This window comes from Larus michahellis, chromosome 5, assembly GCF_964199755.1.
Source record: "Larus michahellis chromosome 5, bLarMic1.1, whole genome shotgun sequence".
NCBI lineage: Eukaryota > Metazoa > Chordata > Aves > Charadriiformes > Laridae > Larus > Larus michahellis.
The window spans coordinates 74,016,300-74,036,143 of record NC_133900.1 but is presented as its reverse complement, the minus strand read 5'-3'; the positions used below and the strand labels follow the sequence as shown (position 1 = coordinate 74,036,143).

At 40.0% G+C, this 19,844-nt stretch overlaps 1 protein-coding gene across 9 annotated transcripts in view; it reads left to right on the top strand.

Moving 5' to 3' along the window:
• Positions 1-19,844, top strand: part of CORIN (corin, serine peptidase) — a 149,710-nt gene that overhangs the window by 36,312 nt on the left and 93,554 nt on the right. For all 9 annotated transcript variants that reach the window (XM_074587998.1, XM_074587992.1, XM_074587999.1 and 6 more), the window contains exon 4: positions 17,801-18,011. In XM_074587998.1, coding sequence (XP_074444099.1) covers positions 17,801-18,011 — 211 coding nt within the window. The remainder of the gene's footprint in view (positions 1-17,800; positions 18,012-19,844) is intronic.

Sequence of the window (19,844 nt, the reverse complement as noted above, 5' to 3'; positions counted from 1 at the left end):
CTCTAAGCTTGCCAAAAACTTCAAATACTTTTGGGAGAATTGTAATGAGGTTGCTAACTCTTTCATACGTTTATCTCTAGCTAAGCTTGTGATTTCAATTCCCTTTAATAAATTTGTCTTTTCTTATTGCAACTATTTTGTTTGTAGGTTAGCATCTGTCCAAATGCGGTCTGATGAAACAATGTTCTCTGTGAGATATCTAAAAGACTTCAAGTATCTGTTGGGATTAACGCTGTAATGAGTACTATGAATAACTATCATCCCCCTCCCCCCTTTGCAATTCCGTGTATCTTTACTTTTTGGCCTTTCAGCAGCGTGGTTTACTTTAGAGTGGGATATGCTCTCCTTGGAAATAACTACAAGGTCAGCTTTGTTCTGGTCTTTAAATGATGTGTGTGTCCTGAGTTATGGATGTGTGTACCTTCAAAACTTTAAAGAATAAAGAAAGGGCCCAGGAAGTTGTATATCATGCACTGCAACATATACTTTGCCAGATGTGCTATCAAATTCAGAAGATCTGGACTGCAGTATTTCTGGCCAATGCAAATGATCATTTACAAACAATGACTATCTATGCTGTAATGAAACAAGCACATACGTACCTCTGAAAGACATAGTTCTGGCAATTTTCCATATAAAAACCAGTAATTAGTTAGTCTTTAGTTAACCAGGGCTTTAAAGATCAACACCAAGATCTTAAACTTCAGCTGCAAACTGCCAAGCAGGAAACTGCAGTTTGCAAAGCTTGGGTTTCATGTACTTGCAGCGTTCTGCATAGCAAGTGTGAGGCTGTATTCTGCTCTAAGTTTCTGGGCAGATTTCACAGGGAGGGGTTTGCTGGGTTAATTTGTGTGAAAGTGGGGTGGGCAGAAGTTACCATTGTGAGACAGGCTGGTGAAAAAAGGATCCTAATTTCTTATTGAACAGTTCAGAAGACTAATTTGGCTATTCTAGAAAGGTAACTAACCAGAGACAACTGGGACAGCTCAGGTATAGACTATTTCTATGCTGACCTATTCATAGCCTGTTGAGTATCTCAACTATTGTAAGTCTTTTACAAAGCCCTGTATTCTCTTGCTTTGAACATAACAGTATCGGTGCATAATTAAATGTTGTCAATCAAGCTAGCATTCATTTCCACTTATTGAAAACACATTTGTTAAAAAAAACAACCAACCAGAAACATCTGGATGCCTGTCTGGGTCCTGTGGAAGCTACCATTTTTTTGTCCCCCTTTTTTTTTTTTAAATAAAGCCTATCAAGAGTACTAAAGTCATGCACATCTTTCAAAACAATAGCAAAATCCTGTCCAACCTAATATGCCATGGAAAATAATCTCTAATGATAGATCTAATCCTAGAATTAATTTCATATTGTGCTTTTTGTTTATTTAATGGTAGGTTCTTAGAAATATGCCTCCAGTTTCACTAAAGAATCCTGTAATTAGGAAACAACTAATCAAAAAAACAGATCTGGAATACAGGCCATCTCACACCTCTAGGGGGGTAGGTGTTCAGCCTCAGCTTTGGCTAATGAGTTTACCTGCTCTTAGCTGTGCCTGCCCAAGGGATTAAAGAAGCAAGTATGTGCCTCAGCCAAGAAGTGCAGCATCTGGAAGCACCTTGGTAAAAGAAGTGGGTGTCCAAAAAAATGAGGTGGCTTGATGAAGCATCCAGCCTTCTGCAAGTATTCTTTGGTCAGGAGAATAACTGAGTTAGAATTTATGAGTGCATTAAGCTCTGAGCAAGAAGTGTCTGGTGCAGACTGGATGTGGCGTTCCACTGTACAGCAGCTGGTACACATTGCCTTAAAAAAAAATTATGATAACACTTCAACTCTGATCTAAAATATGAGCTATATTTCCTTCATGGCTAATCCCCTCTCTGTGACCTGTGAGATAATGAATTGTTTTTCTCTCTACTGCAGGTGGTCAGTAGCCTTATCACCTCTCCCTTTGGTACCTGTGGAGCACAAGGGGGAGTTGAGAATCACTCATTCCTTTCAAATTGTATAATTCATTAGCTGAATGAAGTTAAATGAGAGCAATTGTTTTCAGCTAGTCTTGGAGTCTGACTTCTATTTCAGATCTGCAGATGGGGTTTGCAGTTCAAAAGCTTGTTTCCCACTTCCCCACATAAGTTATTATGAGTCATCTGGGCTTCGTTTGGAGGTTAGTGGTGCTGAGAAGGTGGCCCCATTCCCTTTACTCAGAGCCATACAGTGCTGTATGCGTCTTTTTATGCACTGATACTTGCTGTCTCCTCAATGAGCTGACTCAGTTCCAACACTGGCTAAGTTAGCTCTTGGCTGGTTTGGCACCAAAGTTGTTCTAAAGGAAACGGCAAGCACACATGGTTGAGAGGAAGAGGTATTGCGCCATTGCATCAGTTCAATTGTCTTGTGAAATATTTTTCTTAATGTGTCAGTTGACCTAAGAAAAGTCATGACCTTCTGTTAGAAACTTACTCTGACAGTACCTTGCTTATATCTTTAGGCTACCATGGCTATTACTGAAATATGAGTGTGAACTCTCAGGAGACATGAATTCGTCAAATGTCTATCCACGTGTAAATGTAACGAACTTAATAATACTTCTCTCGAGGTTGTGTCTTTGTGCTGTATTGAAGCTGTATAGAGACACTTGAACCGTTAACCTAACATTGCCGAGTTACACTGAACCATGTCCCTCAGCACTACTTATTTTAAATACCTCCAGGGATGACAACTCAGCCACTTCCCTGGGCAGCCTGTTCCAACACTTGATAACCCTTTTGGTGTAGAAATTTTTCCTAATATCCAATCTAAACTTCACCTCGTGCAAGTTGAAGTCATTTTCTCTTGTCTATCGCCTGTTACTTGGGAAAAGAGACCGACCCCCACCTGGCTACACCCTCCTTTCAGGGAGCTGTAGAGAGCGATAAGGTCTCCCCTCAGCCTCCTTTTCTCCAGGCTGAACAACGCCAGCCCCCTCAGCCGCTCCTTATAAGGCTTGTGCTCCAGACCCCTCACCAGCTTCACTGCCCTTCTCTGGACACACTTCAGGACCTCAACGTCTTTCTTGTAGCGAGGGATCCAAAACCGAACACAGTATTCCAGGTGCTGCCTCACCAGTGCTGAGTACAGGAGGACAATCACTTCCCTAGTCCTGCTGGCCACACTATTCCTGATACAGGCTAGGATGCTGTTGGCCTTCTCGGCCACCTGGCCACACTGCTGGCTCATATTAAGCTGGCCATCCACCAGCACCCCCAGGTCCTTTTCTGCCGGGCAGCTTTCCAGCCACTCTTCCCCAAGCTGTAGCATTGCTTGGGGTTGTTGTGACTGAAACGCAGGACCTGGCACTTGGTCTTATTAAACCTCATACAGTTGGCCTTGGCCCATCAATCCAGCCTGTCCAGGTCCCTCTGTAGAGTCTTCCTCCCATCAAGCAGATCAACACTCCTGCCCAATTTGGTGCAAACTTACTGAGGGTGCACTTGAAAGTGCTTACTTAGGTGCTTCTTAATCCTTGTTTCCATTTTGCAATGTACTTTAGAGGATCTCAGTTCTAGCAAAGGATAAAATTCTGTTTTTCACAGGTTGAAGAGAAGCTTCTTTTTACATTTTTTTCCATCCCTCCATCATTTTTGCATCTTGATACTGGAGGTATTGCTGTTTGTACACACTTTTTCTTTTGCGTCGTCTACAGACACAGAGTTTACCAAAAATTTGTTGACTGTGGTGGCAGTCTTGAGACAGAAATATTTCTCAGCTCCTCAATGACATTTTAGTCTTGTCCAGAGAGACTGTTAGAAATGGTAACACTGCTGTTGACAGTTGTTTGTAATATTGTGCTTTTACAACAGATGTGGAGTTAAGTATTCCCATTGTCTTTTCCTTCACTTCCTGAGTGCTTAATGGATACTTTTAGGTATGAGCTTTCTATGTCCATGGTACAACTAAATAGTTTGTCAGTTGCAAAGGAAGTGAGAAGTGTTATGGAAGTGATGATTCTATGACTGATGAACTTGTTCCTATGCTAGCTGGGAATTAATCTGTTTTGGATTTGGCAGTTCTAGAAAGGCAAAAGGTTCCTTAAGATAAAATCAGTGTGGATGTTACAAAATTTGTGGAAACTTTTTTTTCTCTGAAATTTGGTTTTCAAGACACTTCAGATGATACAAAGCAAAATGCTTTGAATACGAAACTGTAATTAACCATAGGCTTCTTATAGAAGCAAGCCTACAAAAGATGTCCTGAACAAGCCCATTTAGCTTGACTTTGCCTTTAATTTTCAGAGGCATCAGGAACTTAAAGTGTATGTTATCAATCTTGGTTGTGGCATTTTTAGCATTTTTAAGGGAGTCCAGTCCAACACAATTATTTAACAACCCAAACTTATGTGCAAATAGAGTGTTCTTTCAGCAGTTTAAAAAGGAGTTATCTCATTTTGAGCAAAAGATCTTATAAACCTAGTAGCTTTAAAGACATCTTGAGTGTCCCAGCGCTTGAATGATGTGTATACTTTCTAAATATAAATAGGATGAACCATCCTGTTCTTCTGTATTTTTCTGTGCTCCTATATCACACCCATTAAAGCTGTGGCATACTTCAGCACAGATATGGAGGATTTACTTACCTATCAGTAAGAAGAAATCTTCAAAACTAAGTTATCTAGCACTTTCTACTGTCTTTACATAATTTCTGGATAATAACTAGTTTTAAATATTAATTCTACTTAACATAGGGTCTATCATGACAGAAACCCTTTTATTTTCAAAGCAGATACTTAAGCTAACTGGGCAATATTGTTTTGGATTGACCTTGGGTGGCTGCCAGATGCCCACCCAGCTGCTCTCTCACTCCCCTTCTTCAACAGGACAGAGGGAGAAAATAAGATGGAAAAGCTCATGGGCTGAGGTAAAGATGGGAGACCACTTACCAATTGCCATCAGGTACAAACCAGACTCATTATTTGAACGTATTGCCAATTAAAAATAGAGTCGAATGGTGAGAAACAAATACAAGAACTAAAACACCTTCCCCCCCACCCCGTCCTTCTTCCCAGGCTCAACTTCACTCCTTCAATCCCATCCCCTCTACCTCCTCACTGCTGTGCGTGGCACAGGGTGGATGGGGACTGGGGGTTGTGGTTGGTTCGTAACAGTTCCTCTCTGCTGCTTCTTCCTCCTCACACCTCTTCCCTGCCCCAGCCTGAGGTCCCTCCTACTCCAGAGTAGCTCTCATGTGGGTCCTCTTTATGGGCTGCAGTCCCCCAGCATGAGTCCTCACTGACAAGACCTTGTTTCAAAGTATTGAGAGAGTACTCTCTTTTTTTTGTGACAGCTAACATGCTTTACAGCAAAAACAGTTTGCTAAAATTAAATTTGTGAAATCTTACGACAAATCTTCATGTTTTAGATGATAAATAAGCTAATCATTTTGCTGTAGTATAAAAGGGACAATTAAGCAATATAGCTAAGTCAGACCATGGAATGTATGCAGTATGGGAATAGGTTTGCAGATATTTGGGTTTCAGTGATCTAGTGAATAAATAGTCAAAATGGGTGGGTCAAAAGGAATACTTTAGTCATGTAAGAGGACCTTGGTTTTAGTTGTAAGACAATGGAAAATGGTGCCTGGTGTACATCAGTGAAGAAACCTTTGGGCTGTTTGGTAAATAGCTGGGGTGAGATTGTAAAAGTGAACCATCACAGTGACATAATCCCCCAGTACATTGTTTTAGCAGGAAAAAAGCAACTCTGTAACTGCCTTAGGGATGTTATGAAATGGCGATATGGCATGAGAAATAATAGTTGAGGGGAAAGGAGGTGTGTGTGATAATCCATAAAGATTACCCAAAATCAGTTACGAAAATGCTTGAGACCTTCTGCTCTAAGAAAGCATTTCTTAACTGTATTTGTATTATTTGTCCTATTATTTACTTACTTGGGTTGCTATACATCAGGATGGAAGCACCAAATGCATTGATTATACAGGAGCTGTTAATAAAACTCCTAAAGCCTGAAACTTAAGAAACAAATGCTTTTGAACCATGAGATTCTTATAAAATAAGCTGCTTATTGACAACTTCTTTTTTGCATGGAATTGCTCTTAAAATTGCTCGTATCCCCATATCCTAAAATACTTCACTTATTTAATACAGTTGCAGAAGTGAATTGTGTCTATTTTCCTAACAGAAGTTTTGAGTTAATCAAAGGCAGATGACATGAATTATGTACATGATGTTCCTTTTTAATAGTCAGTTTGAGTGGAAGTTTGAAATATTGTTTTGATTTTGTGCAAATGTACCTCAATAGATACAAAAGGAATACGTGCATTTGAAGAGAATCCTAGCAGGAACCAGAGATGAGTAAATGGTGCTCAGCTGTTCTTCATTCATTGTGTTACTTTAATTTCTTTCACGCCACTTTTCTTGTCATGAAGAATTTGGAACCTGCTTCATTTATAGATGCCTCTTTAGCAAGCTTTTTATTTTTCCAGTAGTATGATGACAATGTGCCTTGGCTCACATTAAATCTCAAGGAGGTACAGAGGTCCAGAGTGACACATTTAAAAAGGGAAGGCAGCTATTTAGAACAACACTTGAGCATACGCTAAATTCATCCCTATCCAGAAAGCACTTCAGCATGTGCTTAAAAGATGGTCTCAGTAGAGAAGCTCTCTAGCCTCAAGATTTAAATTCCAAATAAGCAAAAGTCAGCCCCAACCTCCCCTGTTGATTTGAATGGGGTCTGCTGGTGCTCGGTAGTTCTGAAAAAATTGTCCATTTATTCTGTGGCTACCTTTTTATCCCCAAATGCAGGGATGTGAAGAGTTTTAAGTAGTTTCTTATCAGGATCTTGAGCACAGTGCTAAACTTAGGAATTCCCCTAATTATCCATGGTCTGCCAAGGAGGCTTTGCAACTTTTCCCAAACCTGTGACCTCTGATTTAAGGCATCCAACTAGTGCCCATTAGAGTAGTGCACCTCTAATTAGATGAAGCTTTTATTTAAGTCTTTGTGCATTGTGAATCACAGAATCATAGAATCTTCATGGTTGGAAGGGACCTTTGAGATCATCAAGTCCAACCATACACACACAAAAAAACCCGCCTACAATCTCTGCCACTAGAGCATGCCCTGAAGTGCCACATCTAGACGTTTCTTAAATACCTCTAGGGATGGTGACTCAACCACCTCCCTGGGCAGGCTGTTCCAGTGCCTGACCACTCTTGCAGTAAAGTAATTCTTCCTAATATCTAATCTAAACCTCCCCTGCTGCAGCTTCAGACCATTTCCTCTGGTCCTGTCATTATTCACCTGGGAGAAGGGGCCAACACCCACCTCTCTCCAACCTCCTTCCAGGTAGTTGTAGAGGGCAAGGAGGTTTTACCTCAGCCTCTCTGCATATGACCTCATATGAATGTTCAATGCCTTTCAGAACTGGATGTCTTAGTTTGGATATCCAAAAAAGACGTTAAATATTGATATGGCGGTTTCAAATATTCAGTTTAGTGCTTTGAAATATATAGGCAAATAAAGTTAAGAACACTCTTCATTTGCAATGTTCTCATTATCATATATAGTTTTGAACTGCTTATAAAGCAAATGTTATCCTCTCGTTTAGAAAGATTTAATTTTGGAAGGATGATGAGGTACCCTGGTGACAACAACTGTTTAGCATGTTATTTAGGTATAAATGCATCTGCAGTATTTGTATTCTTAGTGTTTCAACATTCCATGATGGACAAAGTGTAACTGAGGGGTAAGTGACAAAAAAGTGTAATGGTTCTTTAGGCCTAGGATAACAACGGAACCCTCCCCCCGCCCCCCAGTTATTGTAAATCTTAAAATAGGCAAAAATGATTTGCATCTGAATAGCTTACACCCTTTTAAATATTTTCAAAATTCATGAGTAAAAAATTTTTAAAAATCTTATCTAAACCGTAAGACACTAAGTGCAGAAAAGTTGGATAAAATCCAAATAGAAAAAAATAACGAAGAAACACAAGCAAGGTGGGATGTGTTGAAAGCAAATTGCACTCATTATAATTACACTCACTATTGAAAGGTAATATGCGCTCATTGTAAGTAATGTTTGCTATGTCTTGGGCAGGGGAGAAAGTATATAAATAGGGACATACAAACTATCTGAAAATAAGAGCTGTATTGACAAGACTGTAGAAATTATAGAATGAAGCAGACATCGTAATGCAAAAAGTGAAGGGAAGGTAAAGATGGAAAATGAAAGGAAATGTAATTACATGTGAGGTTAAGTCATATAAAGAGTAATTTCCACTGCATCCATAATAAGAGATATTCTAGGGAGAAGACAGCAGGCGTCTCCCAGAGATGGGAAGAATCATTCAGACACTGAAGAGCTTGAAATTGTTGAAGAAATGAAATGCATTCTTTGTGTTAGTATTTACAATGGCAAATTTAGGACAGATGTCTGAAAGACAAGCATTTTCAGGAGTCTTGAAGGAGAAATATTAAGGGAAAGCAGAAAAAGAAATAATAAAAAAAAATCTTTAACTAACTGATTGATTTAAAAACAAAGTCAAGTGAACTGGATCCAACCTGAAAGAATGAAGAAAATTGTGACTTAGTTTGACTGGTATATTTTGAGTAGTATGGCCAGACTGTGGTGTTGCTTTATTGATTTCAGACTGCAGACACAAGCAGCTGCAGAATAGCCAACAGAGTACTTTTTCGAAGAATTGAGAATTTCATACTGAAGGGAATAGTACAAATGATACAGAGATGTTGACCAGACTTGAAAAGAATTGAAGACTTAGGATTTTTTTTAAAGCTATTTCCTTCCACAGCTTGATTTTAGTTTTCTGTCCGTGTTATGTCTTCCTCCAGTTTATGCTCTTATAGTCAATGTAGCCTGACACAGAGACTCATCAGGATTTTATCTTGTAGTAGGAACTATCTAAAGGACCTAATTCTGTTACTGCATCTTTGATATGTCCCTGCCTTGTCCTTGCTAGGAAGAATCTAGCCTTCCATACAGAAAGACAATCTACAATTTCCCCTTCTCTTGGGCTTCCTCTCCCAACTTCAATTAAATTTTTCCACATGACTCCGAGTCCAGTGTCTCTATTTAAGGTGTGCTTGGTTGACATGGGGCTTATCTTCCCTGACACAGGCACCTTCATGCAGTGAGAAGCCCATAAAAACTATCCAAATCTGATGTGACTAAGTGGGATCTGGGCTAGCTGAAGAAAAGATTTTAAAAAAGACAATACAGCAATGCATGAGTCAAAACTAAATCTCCTTTGTAGAATTGTTTTAGTGTTTTCAATTATTCTTTCATGTTACTTGAATTTGAAAAGAAAGAATATTTTTATAAGATTATGGTGGGTTGCCCTTGGGTGGCTGCCAGATGCCCACCCAGCTGCTCTCTCATTTCCTCCCTCAAGAGGACAGAGGGAGAAAATAAGATGGAAAAGCTCATGGGCTGAGGTAAAGATGGGAGACCACTTACCAATTGCCATCAGGTACAAACCAGACTCGACCTGGGGAAAATTATTTGAACGTATTGCCAATTAAAAATAGAGTCGAATGGTGAGAAACAAATACAAGAACTAAACACCTTCCCCCCCACCCCGTCCTTCTTCCCAGGCTCAACTTCACTCCTTCAATCCCATCCCCTCTACCTCCTCACTGCTGTGCGTGGCACAGGGTGGATGGGGACTGGGGGTTGTGGTTGGTTCATAACAGTTCCTCTCTGCTGCTTCTTCCTCCTCACACCTCTTCCCTGCCCCAGCCTGAGGTCCCTCCTACTCCAGAGTAGCTCTCATGTGGGTCCTCTTTATGGGCTGCAGTCCCTCAGGATAAGTCTGCTCCAGCATGGATCCTTCACCAGCTGAGGGGCTCCAGTGGTGGGTCCATTGGTGCTGGCTGGAACCAGCCATGTCCAACACAGAGCAGCCCCAGCCTTTCTTCACAGAGTCCACCCTGCAGACCAGACTCACCATTGCCACCTATGCCAGATACTGAGAAAGCTGGGAAAAACAGGCAAGTTTTGTTGGGTGTAATCCTCTCACTAAATGATGTAAGAGGATGCAAACCCCAGGGAAATAAAGTGAGAGAAGTTATATCTGAATTTTATTTTAATTCTGAGTAATTAATTATATCCATGAGAGACAAAACAGTAGTTAATACAGTGAAAGCTTTTGGCTGGAGGGTGGTGCGATATATTTTAGCCATTGGTGGAACTGTCAAGGCCAGAAAACACTCATAAACCACTATAATCTATTGGCTGAATTTTCCTTTGACAGAAATGCTAATAATACTTTACTCTTATCTGTATCAGGTGTTGTAATTTAAAATACTTTTTCCTTCAGACTTTATTTTTCTTTTAGTGTTAGAGATTATGACACCAGTACTTCAATTTTATTAATCTCTTATCATATAATTAGTTTCTTAAATTTATTAAGGTCTGCTATCCTGCATTTAACTGTACTTTTCCAAGGGGCTAAAAGAGCTCTCAACTAATGCGCTTCCTAGCTGTAGAAATCTTGGTGGTTTTCCTCCAGAATGTGTAGGTATCCTTTTTATTTTCTTTGATAGTGTAATATGACTGTGTGCTGTTCCGTAGGGATTGATTGATGTTTTCTGTTATGGTATAATGTGTCCTGGAAGAGAACAAATATGCAACTTTTCTAGGAGTGTGGAAAAAATGCAAGGAAGGGCCTGAGAACGTGTTTAGAAGGGAACAGTCACCCAGCGGTCACACTGGGCAGCCAAGCTGTCCCTCACGTCAGGAAGCGGAGGCTGCCCTGAACTGTGGAAATCATGTTTTCAAGCTAGTGTTCATGTGAAAAAATTGCAGACTATGCTTTTGTTGTGAAATAGTTGATTTTAACTCCTGATACTTGAACTAGGGAGAAAACAGTTTGTAGATTTTCCTGCTGGGCAGATTCCAAAGGAGGGATCCTAGTTCCTGGCATCTATTGAAGTGTGTCAGAAGAAAATCACTCACTGGGGCACTTTTCCTGAGTTATGGAGAAAACACCTGAAATGCTGTATCAGTTCAGTCCCAAGTTCAGTCCCAATCGGACTGTACGTGAGAAATTCATAGCTGGAGGGAGGCCAAGAAAATCTGTCCATCTTCTGTTTTAATTGAAATGAAAAATGTACCAAGATGTCATAGTAAATTAAAAGAGGTATTAAAATTTTTGAAGACAGTAATGAGTTTTGGAAAGAAGTTTTGCTGAGAGCACCAGATGCTAGGTGGAATGCCATGCTCCTTTGATCTGGAGCAAAAGTCCATGACAATCTGGATATTCAATAGCAACAGGACAGAGGAGGTACAAAAGGCATTCTATAACTTCATATGTCTCACATAATGAGATTGTGAAATCAAGCAGAGTCACAAAATCCTTTTACGGTCAGGAGAACATAGCAACTTGGGATTGGAAAAAAATTGGTTTGCTGAAGGTCATTCTCATATCAAGAAGTCTGCAAATTGCTGCTGTAGGCAAGGCAGGCAAGTTTCTAAGTTAGAATGGATGAGTTTGGTTTGGGTTTGCTCTTTTTAATGGGATTCCTAGAAATTTTCAAGACATTTTAGCATTAAAGATGAGATTTCATTCCACATTTGTAGAGCTTTTGCTATGAAAGAGCCAGGTGAATGTTGCCATTTTTCCTTGGTTTTACTGAGGCTTTACCGGTGAATTTATGGACTGCAACTGTTCAAATTCGTACTGAGAGGGTACCAAGCTAAGTTCTGTATTGAAGTGGGTGGTGATCACTACTGCAAATTGAACACTGTTTCGTTTTCATAAGCTACCTAAAGATGTTCTGTAAAAGTTGCTCTGATTAAAAAAATTATTTTCTAATTGAACTATCAGCAAATGACCTGGGATATGAAAATCAGGCTGCGTACAACAAATGTTTTTTCTGCCAAAAAGCTGTTCGACCCAATGATCTGATCCAAATGAAATAGTTATTCTTTTCCTCTTTCTCTCCTCCACCCTGTGCCCGCCCAAAAATTAAAAAGTGCTGGAGGAGAGGAAGAGGGAAAGGGAGAAGGAGAGGTTGTTTTTTTCAGGCAGGTTAATGTCCAGAGCTAGTTCATTGCATGCCCTCAAAAATACCCAGACGTGACAACCACCGTTGGGTGAGGAATCGTGACCTTATCACTATAGGGATGGTTGAGCATTTTGAAACTAAAATGATTAATCAAGTTTAAGCTGCAGTTCTGGTTGCATTGCCTTTGCGGAAAGAATGTAGGTGGTTATTTTCAGTCAGCTCAATCCTCTAGTCCAGTTCACTTTGTGCAGATGGAATCCATAGGTAGTACAATCTGGGAACAATCTGAAGAGGAGAGAGGGAAAGGGAAAATGCATTGTTTAAATTAGTTTCAGCAGCACTGAATATGAAACAGTAGAGTTGCATTGCAATTGTTGGAGTAGAAGGAAGCCCTTTTTTACCAGTTCAGTCCATCTGGCAATAGCCACTGATAAACAGAAACCTCAAAACTCTTAATTTAGATGAATGTCAGAAATGACCCACATAATTAGGAACCACGCTGTTCTGATCAACAGCTTTTTCACATGTTGTTATTCTAATTCACTGCTCTTTTTTTTCCCCCCATTAGGGATTGCCAAAACTAGTTTATGTGCCTTGTATTCCCCATAATTAATGAATTTTTACTGGAGAAAAGAAGTAAATAGGTTGAGGCTTTTCTATGTGTATCCAGCATTTATCTTCTTCTCTGCTCTGTTTCCTGCTTGGTTGGTAACATCTTTAGTACCAGTATGTTATACCATCAGTCAGATTAGCATTCTGGCACTGCAGGGCCGCATAATTTGTAAAACACGCTTAGCCTGTGCATATGGAGCAGAATTTAGCAATTCAGTAGAATAGTTATGCATTTTGAGGTTTACTGCATTCTTTTCTTATATCTGTGGCTGTTTGTCAGTGTAATTATTCAGATTTTGTTTATTTGAAAAAAAAAGAATACTGTTATTCTTACTAAAATAGTTACCTTATCTCTTCAATCTTTTTATTTAAATACATACTCCTCATTAAATTAGCAGTCCCTTTTGCTTGTATTTTAAATAGCTTTTCTCCTACTTCTAATGTCCTTTAAAATAAATTATTCCTTGTTCTGTAGAACGCTGTGTCTGTGTCACTGTTTGCTTTTGTAGAGAGCAATTTGGCACTGAGCAGGCTTGCCTGTCTGAAAGGTATTTTCTGTCTGTCGCAAGGTATTGGGCTTGATGCAAGAATTACCAGATGGACTTGTTTTGTGCACACGATCAGAATAGAGAATCTTCTGAGTTTTCTACTGGTCTCAGTTTAGGTGAAATGACCTTGCTCTGAAATAGCGTATTACTCAAAGTATGACCAATTTATGCAGTTGTGTGGAACTTGAGAGGTCCCTTGCAAAGCAATAAAGATACACCTGCCTGCTGCTGGGTTAGAGGTCTGTGGGCTGGCTTGGAGAGGGACGATGCATCCGTGCTCTGCAGCTCCGTGTGGTATAAGTGAGCCAGTGGGGTGCTGTTCCTGAGTCCTGTGTACAAACACAAGATAGCTTTCCTTAATTTACTGGACAGGGTTTTTGAGACTATAGCACTTGTTACTACTGCAGTGAGGAGAATCTGAGATATATATAATACTGTGATGCAACAATTGCTATCATCCTGAAATTATGCTTTGACTTGGAGGTGTTGAGGGTATGGGACACTCACCTGTTGCACTGTAATTTACTTGCTGGGTGAATGATGGAACAAAAAATAGAAGATGTGGATTGAGGATCAGTGTTAAAAAGATGAAGTTCTAACCCAGGTACCTGCTTTCCATAAGTGTTCCAGGATACGGATGTGCCTGGGATTAATGCTGAACTGATGTTGTTTTATAGGAATGCAACATTCACGGAATTGAAGATGGATCATGATTCTATTGCAAGGGCAGGTCCTGGGTTTAGTCCCTCCTTGCATCTCTCTTTCTTTGTTTTAAAAATTCTTGTAAAATTGCTATAAAAGTATATCTTCTTGGCCATGAATGTTGACTTCAGTGCTGTGTTGTCCAGCCACTGAGTACTCCTAAAAGATCAGATAGCTCCAAGGAACTGTAGCCCTTCTCTGTCAGGATTGTGTGAATTATAAAAGGTCTAAAGGAGCCCACGCACATGATCTCAGCCAAAATGTCACTGCTTTTTGGCACATGTCATGGCAGGGACTATTTTGCAATTGTGTCTCAGGAGATACAAGGTGATTTTGTGAATAATTTTGTTGAAATTCCATTTGTGTAAGCCCTGTGTGCTTCTCGTTCCCCCCAGTTTAGGATAATTTTATTTATTTAAATAACTTCAGTGTGAAATGTTTGTGGGTGGGGGAGACCCAGAATTTTGCGTGGGTATGTTATCCTTTTATCACAACAGTTACTGAAAATGTAGTCCGAGCATCAGCAAAAGAATGTAGGCAAGAGAGAACTGTAAGGAGGTTAGCAGTTTAAATAATTTCTCCTGTGAAAGTTTCAATATTTGTAATATTTAAATCAGAACATTAGTGTTTTCTTCTTAAGCTTTCCCAAGCAATAAGTCTTTTAAGCAAAGTTCAAATAAATGGCAAAGAGTTTGTTCAAGTGCAAAATACAATGTAAAAAATGGAGAGAGATTTTACATTTTTATAGCAGGTCAAGATACTGTGCAAAAGTCACAAAGTCAGTAGTCATTCCAGAGGTGGCATCTTTTAAAAGAAAACTTTGTGATTCTGAAGTGAATTTTCTTCCCTTCCCTCCACCTGTCTTCCCTTTCCCCTTTCCTCTGGAAAGGTATTTTAGTATCACTAAATTTTGGTGTCACAGCCTAACAGGTAGATTTGGTGATCATCCTGGTGCTATTTTCAAAAATACCTGTACAGCCTCAGAGCAGAGGTGGCACTAAAAATCATTGGCATGTGGTACTAACTCATATAGCCACTTTTGAAAACTGCACTCTGCAATTTTGAAAGTTCTCTTAATTTGGAGGCTCACCACTTTTTTGCTGATCTCCCAGCATTTACTTTTAATTCTGAATGAAGAATCTGCCCCTGAATTATATGGAAAAATGTGATTCTGGTATGAACAGGTTCATTAGTCACTCTAGTGTAGGAGTGAAAAGGGAGTGTAGCAGAAAATGGGTGTACACTTGTTCTGAGATTTCTCATTGGCAGTACTGGGAAGGGGAGGAATCTTAACACAGGGACTTGTGGAGATAGTTTTAGCTTGATTAGAATGATGGCAGAGACTTGCTGTTATTTAACTGGGGCAATATTCAATTCCTTAGATTTTGTTGGTAGATTTCTGGAGAGGGAGAAGAGAAAGGGAGGAACTTTGAGTACACTCAGCAGGCACTGAAAAAATAGGGATTATTTTTTAACAAGTCAAGATAAAATTTGAAACCCACCTTTTTTGTCCATCCCTTCAAAGACATTGCAACTTGAAAAAGCCCTAACGATTTTTTTTCTTCATTATGCTTTGCTTTCCCTTACTCTTATGTGAGGCTGTATTAGTTCATAGATACCAGAATTTGCCACTAGTGCATTTAGACAGTGAGGACTGTGTTTGGACTGAAAGGTGAGGAAGAGACAGACTTGCTGAACCCTAATAGCTACATCTTGTATGCTTTGCATGCCCAGCATTTATCAGTTCAGGAGTTTGGGTGTAAATGAGTCACATAATTATTGGAAGAAGCCAGTCCCAAAATGTCTGATGATGGAAAGGATCTACCCCATTTGGTGCTACCAATGTCCAGTTTGCTCGGATAATAAGAACATGAGTGCTAAGGCTTGAATGTGCTCAAGAGTTTTCCCCCTTCAGAAGGCTAGAGTTGGGATCATCATTTAGCATGAGTTTGATTTGTTTACATCATGATTAGTGATGGAGTCTGGTCTTGAGAATGGGCTGAGGTCCCAGCTTATTGTACAATGTGGATACGCTCTGAGTGTGAAAAAAATGCTGCTGGAGCCTGACTAGGTGGTCTAGAAAGGCCTTCATCAAAGAAGGGAGCTGTCATAAATATTAGATTTTAATAGTTTGTTCTTGATGAAAATTTTGAATTTGATGTATGGCTTTTGAAACTCACTCTTAAGAACTTTGTGTAGTGAGTTAACCTGATGATCATGCATAGCTGAGAGAGCCTACTGCACATGACAGTGCATAAGCAGAGAAAGGTTGCTCTGGTAGGTCGAGAGTGGGACAACAGTTTAGGACAGGGTAGGTGTTCAGCCTATAAAATCAAATAATTCTACGTTGTTTGGACAGAGAAGAAGGACTGTGGAGGTAACACCATCACCTTGGGAAACATAGGTAAGCAGGTTGGTGAATTTGGCAGGAAAGGCCACTGCAAAGTAGAATGGTAGCAAAAAGAGAAACATTATCATAGAATCATAGAATCTTCATGGTTGGAAGGGACCTTTGGGATCATCAAGTCCAACCATCACACACAAAAAAACCGCCTACAGTCTCTGTCACTAGAGCATGCCCTGAAGTGCCAAATCTACACGTTTCTACCTCCCAGGGCAGGCTGTTCCAGTGACTGACCACTCTTTCAGTACAGTAATTCTTCCTAATATCTAATCTAAACCTCCCCTGCCGCAACTTCAGACCATTTCCTCTGGCCCTGTCATTATTCACCTGGGAGAAGAGGCCAACACCCACCTCTCTCCAACCTCCTTTCAGGTAGTTGTAGAGGGCAATGGGGTCTCCCCTCAGCCTCCTCTTCTCCAAGCTAAACATGCCCAGCTCCCTCAGCCTCTCCTCATATGCCCTGGTCTCCAGACCCCTCACCAGCCTGGTAGCTCTCCTCTGGACAAGCTCCAGCACTTCAATGTCCCTTTTGTACAGAGGGGCCCAGAACTGAACACAGTACTTGAGGTGAGGCCTCACCAGTGCCGAGTACAGAGGCACCATCACTTCCCTACTCCTGCTGGCCACGCTATTCCTGATGCAAGCCAGAATGCTGTTGGCCTTCTTGGCCACCTGGGCACACTGCTGGCTCATGTTAAGCTGGCCATCCACCAGCACCCCCAGGTCCTTTTCTGCTGGGCAGCTTTCCAGCCACTCTTCCCCAAGCTGTAGCATTGCTTGGTGTTGTTGTGACTGAAATGCAGGACCTGGCACTTGGCCTCATTAAACCTCATACAGTTGGCCTTGGCCCATCAATCCAGCCTGTCCAGGTCCCTCTGTAGAGCCAACCTACCCTCAAGCAGATCAACTCTCCCACCTAGTTTGGTGTCACCTGCAAACTTACTGAGGGTGCACTCAATCCCCTCATCCAGATCATTGATAAAGATATTAAAAAAAACTGGCCCCAAAACTGAGCCCTGAGGGACACCACTGGTGACCGGCCACCAAGAGGATTTCACCCCATTAATCACAACTCTCTGGGCACGGCCATCCAGCCAGGTTTTTATGGAAACACCCAAAACAGAGCAGCTTTTTTTGTATGATGGCCATTCTTAGTTTCCGCCAAAGTTGGCTGTATCCAGGCTATTCTTATTGTATGTTCATCCAACCTGTGTCAGAAAGAAATTTGTTTTGTGTTATTTCTAGTCCAGTTTTGTAGAGGTTCAGAGGATTGTGAAAAGTTTGTTTGGTTTTCCAAACAAAGCTACTGAGCTTCTCCAGAGTCCTTTTTTTTTTTTTTCTTATTTTTTGACAGTATTATGATAGCATTATGGAATGTTGTCTTTTCTGTGAGGTACAGGCATTGCTTATATATCATATGTACTGACTAGTCAATTCAATAAATGCTTTGAACCAACTATTAAATGGTGATACTTTTGTTCTAAATATATTGTTTTGATTTCACAGGTGCCTGCATAAATATCACCAACAGCCAGTGCCAAATGCTGCCATATAACTACACCACTATAACTTCAGTTCTTTCCATTGTCAAAAGTATTGAAATGGAAAAGTTCCTGAAGTTCTTCAGTTATCTCAGTCGTCTCAGCTGCTATCAACACATCATGCTGTTTGGCTGTAGTCTTGCTCTTCCTGAATGCATCAGTGACGGTGATGACAGGTATTTGGAAATGAAAATCAGTGGCTAGAGCCAATTGTGGTAAAATACTCTCTGTCTAATCAGACAAGGGAAGATCCAAACAAAGCCTATGACCTTCTCATTGCAAAACTCCTGTCTGTCAAAGCTATTCACAACATTTCTGCCATGATAAGCCAACTGCAATAGAGTTCTCTTAGAAAAAATATTGCCACTGTATGGAATAAAACTGGTGTATCAGGGCAGTCAGGCTGATTTTCTTAAAAAAGGCTGTCCAGAGTTCTTGTACCTCATGCTTGGTAACAACATAAATGCATTGGATATTTATCGTATTGGCATAAAGTGTGGTAGCTGTTAGGTAAATTAAACTTCAAATTTTTTTAGTCGTTTCCTGCAGAAAAGTTAATATTTTAAATATATTTTATAGTATTAGTTTAGCAGGATGGTTTCAAAGTGACACAAACTGTTTTGGAAGCTGCATTTTACATAGCATTTACATAGCTAAATAGCATTAGTATCATGTGCATACACTTTTTTCACTGAGTTTGATTTGAAAAAGGATCAGTGAGTTTAACAGTGCTAAAATCAAAATAAAAGGAAAAAAGGAAATATTTTTTTAATACGTACACAATCTCTGATGTTTCTGGATGAGGAAAGAGAGAGGGTAGAGTTCTTTCTACTTATTTTCATTTCTCCTTATTTCCAATTTCTCCACTGTGAAATTCAGTGTAAGAGAATATGGCAATTGGATAAGTGATTAAATTAACGTAACAAGAACCAAGAAGCTGAAAGCTGTGCAGTTTAGAAGGGATAGGATGCTTATGAAGAAAGTTCTAGGAGGTGAGGTAAGATGGTCTAAAATATAGTTACCAATGAAAGGTACAGTCCCACTCCAGGCAATGTGTACCTGCTGTTTCCATTGCACTAGAGTGATTCCTAGGTTGGCCAATTATGCTCACTAAACTGATGTAAAATTAACACAGAAAAAAAGCATACAGATGATTATATGGATAGGATTAGGGTGGAGGTCAGGCAGCATGGGTACTGGTGGAACAAGGCTGAGCATTAGGCTGGCTGAGCTGTTTAATCCAAATACACCTGTGTGTGTATCTTTGTCAGACTACCAAAAACTACGTTCAGTTAACCCTGTTTAACTCAGTGCATGACTAATTATAGCTCCCCTGTTCCAATTCAGTATAACAATGGTTCCAGTTAAAGATCTGGTAATGTAGAGCCTTAAGCTACCTGCTGTCTCTAGAAATCATAAAACAAAATAAGAAAAGTGCGTTCAGGTAATAAATTGATGCATTTAAACATTCAACAACAGAAGATGCTATTTCTCTGTTGCTTCACTTATTCCCTTGTCTGGAACTTGACTTTCACAAACCTTTTGAGAGCAAGTGGTGTATGTCAAAAGTGCAAAGCTCATAAATCAATCAAATAAAGATAGTCGTGAAAGGGTAAGATTTTTACCTTTCCTTTTCTGTTTCTTTCCTGAAGGCATCTTTCTTGCAGGGCTTACATTATGACAGCTGCCTTGCTAATTTAAAAAGAATAGAAGTTAAACTAAAGTTTGGAGCATGGAGGTTTTTGCTCTGGTTTTGGGTAGCAAGCAAAATACTTTGAGATTCATGAGTCAGAGTTTTTCTTTGTATGTGTGGTCGTTTTTTTGATTGTGTTTTTTTTTTTTCCCCACCAGCAACCGTTTGCCATTAATTTTTAATGTCAAAGCTGGAACTGCATTTCCATGTCCTGGTTTACGTTCTGGAGGTCACAATGCCTCCCTCTATTCTTATTTTAAAATATTATTTGTGGAAACTCTTCTGGCCCCTGCAGGCCAATTGGGAAGAAAGTCTA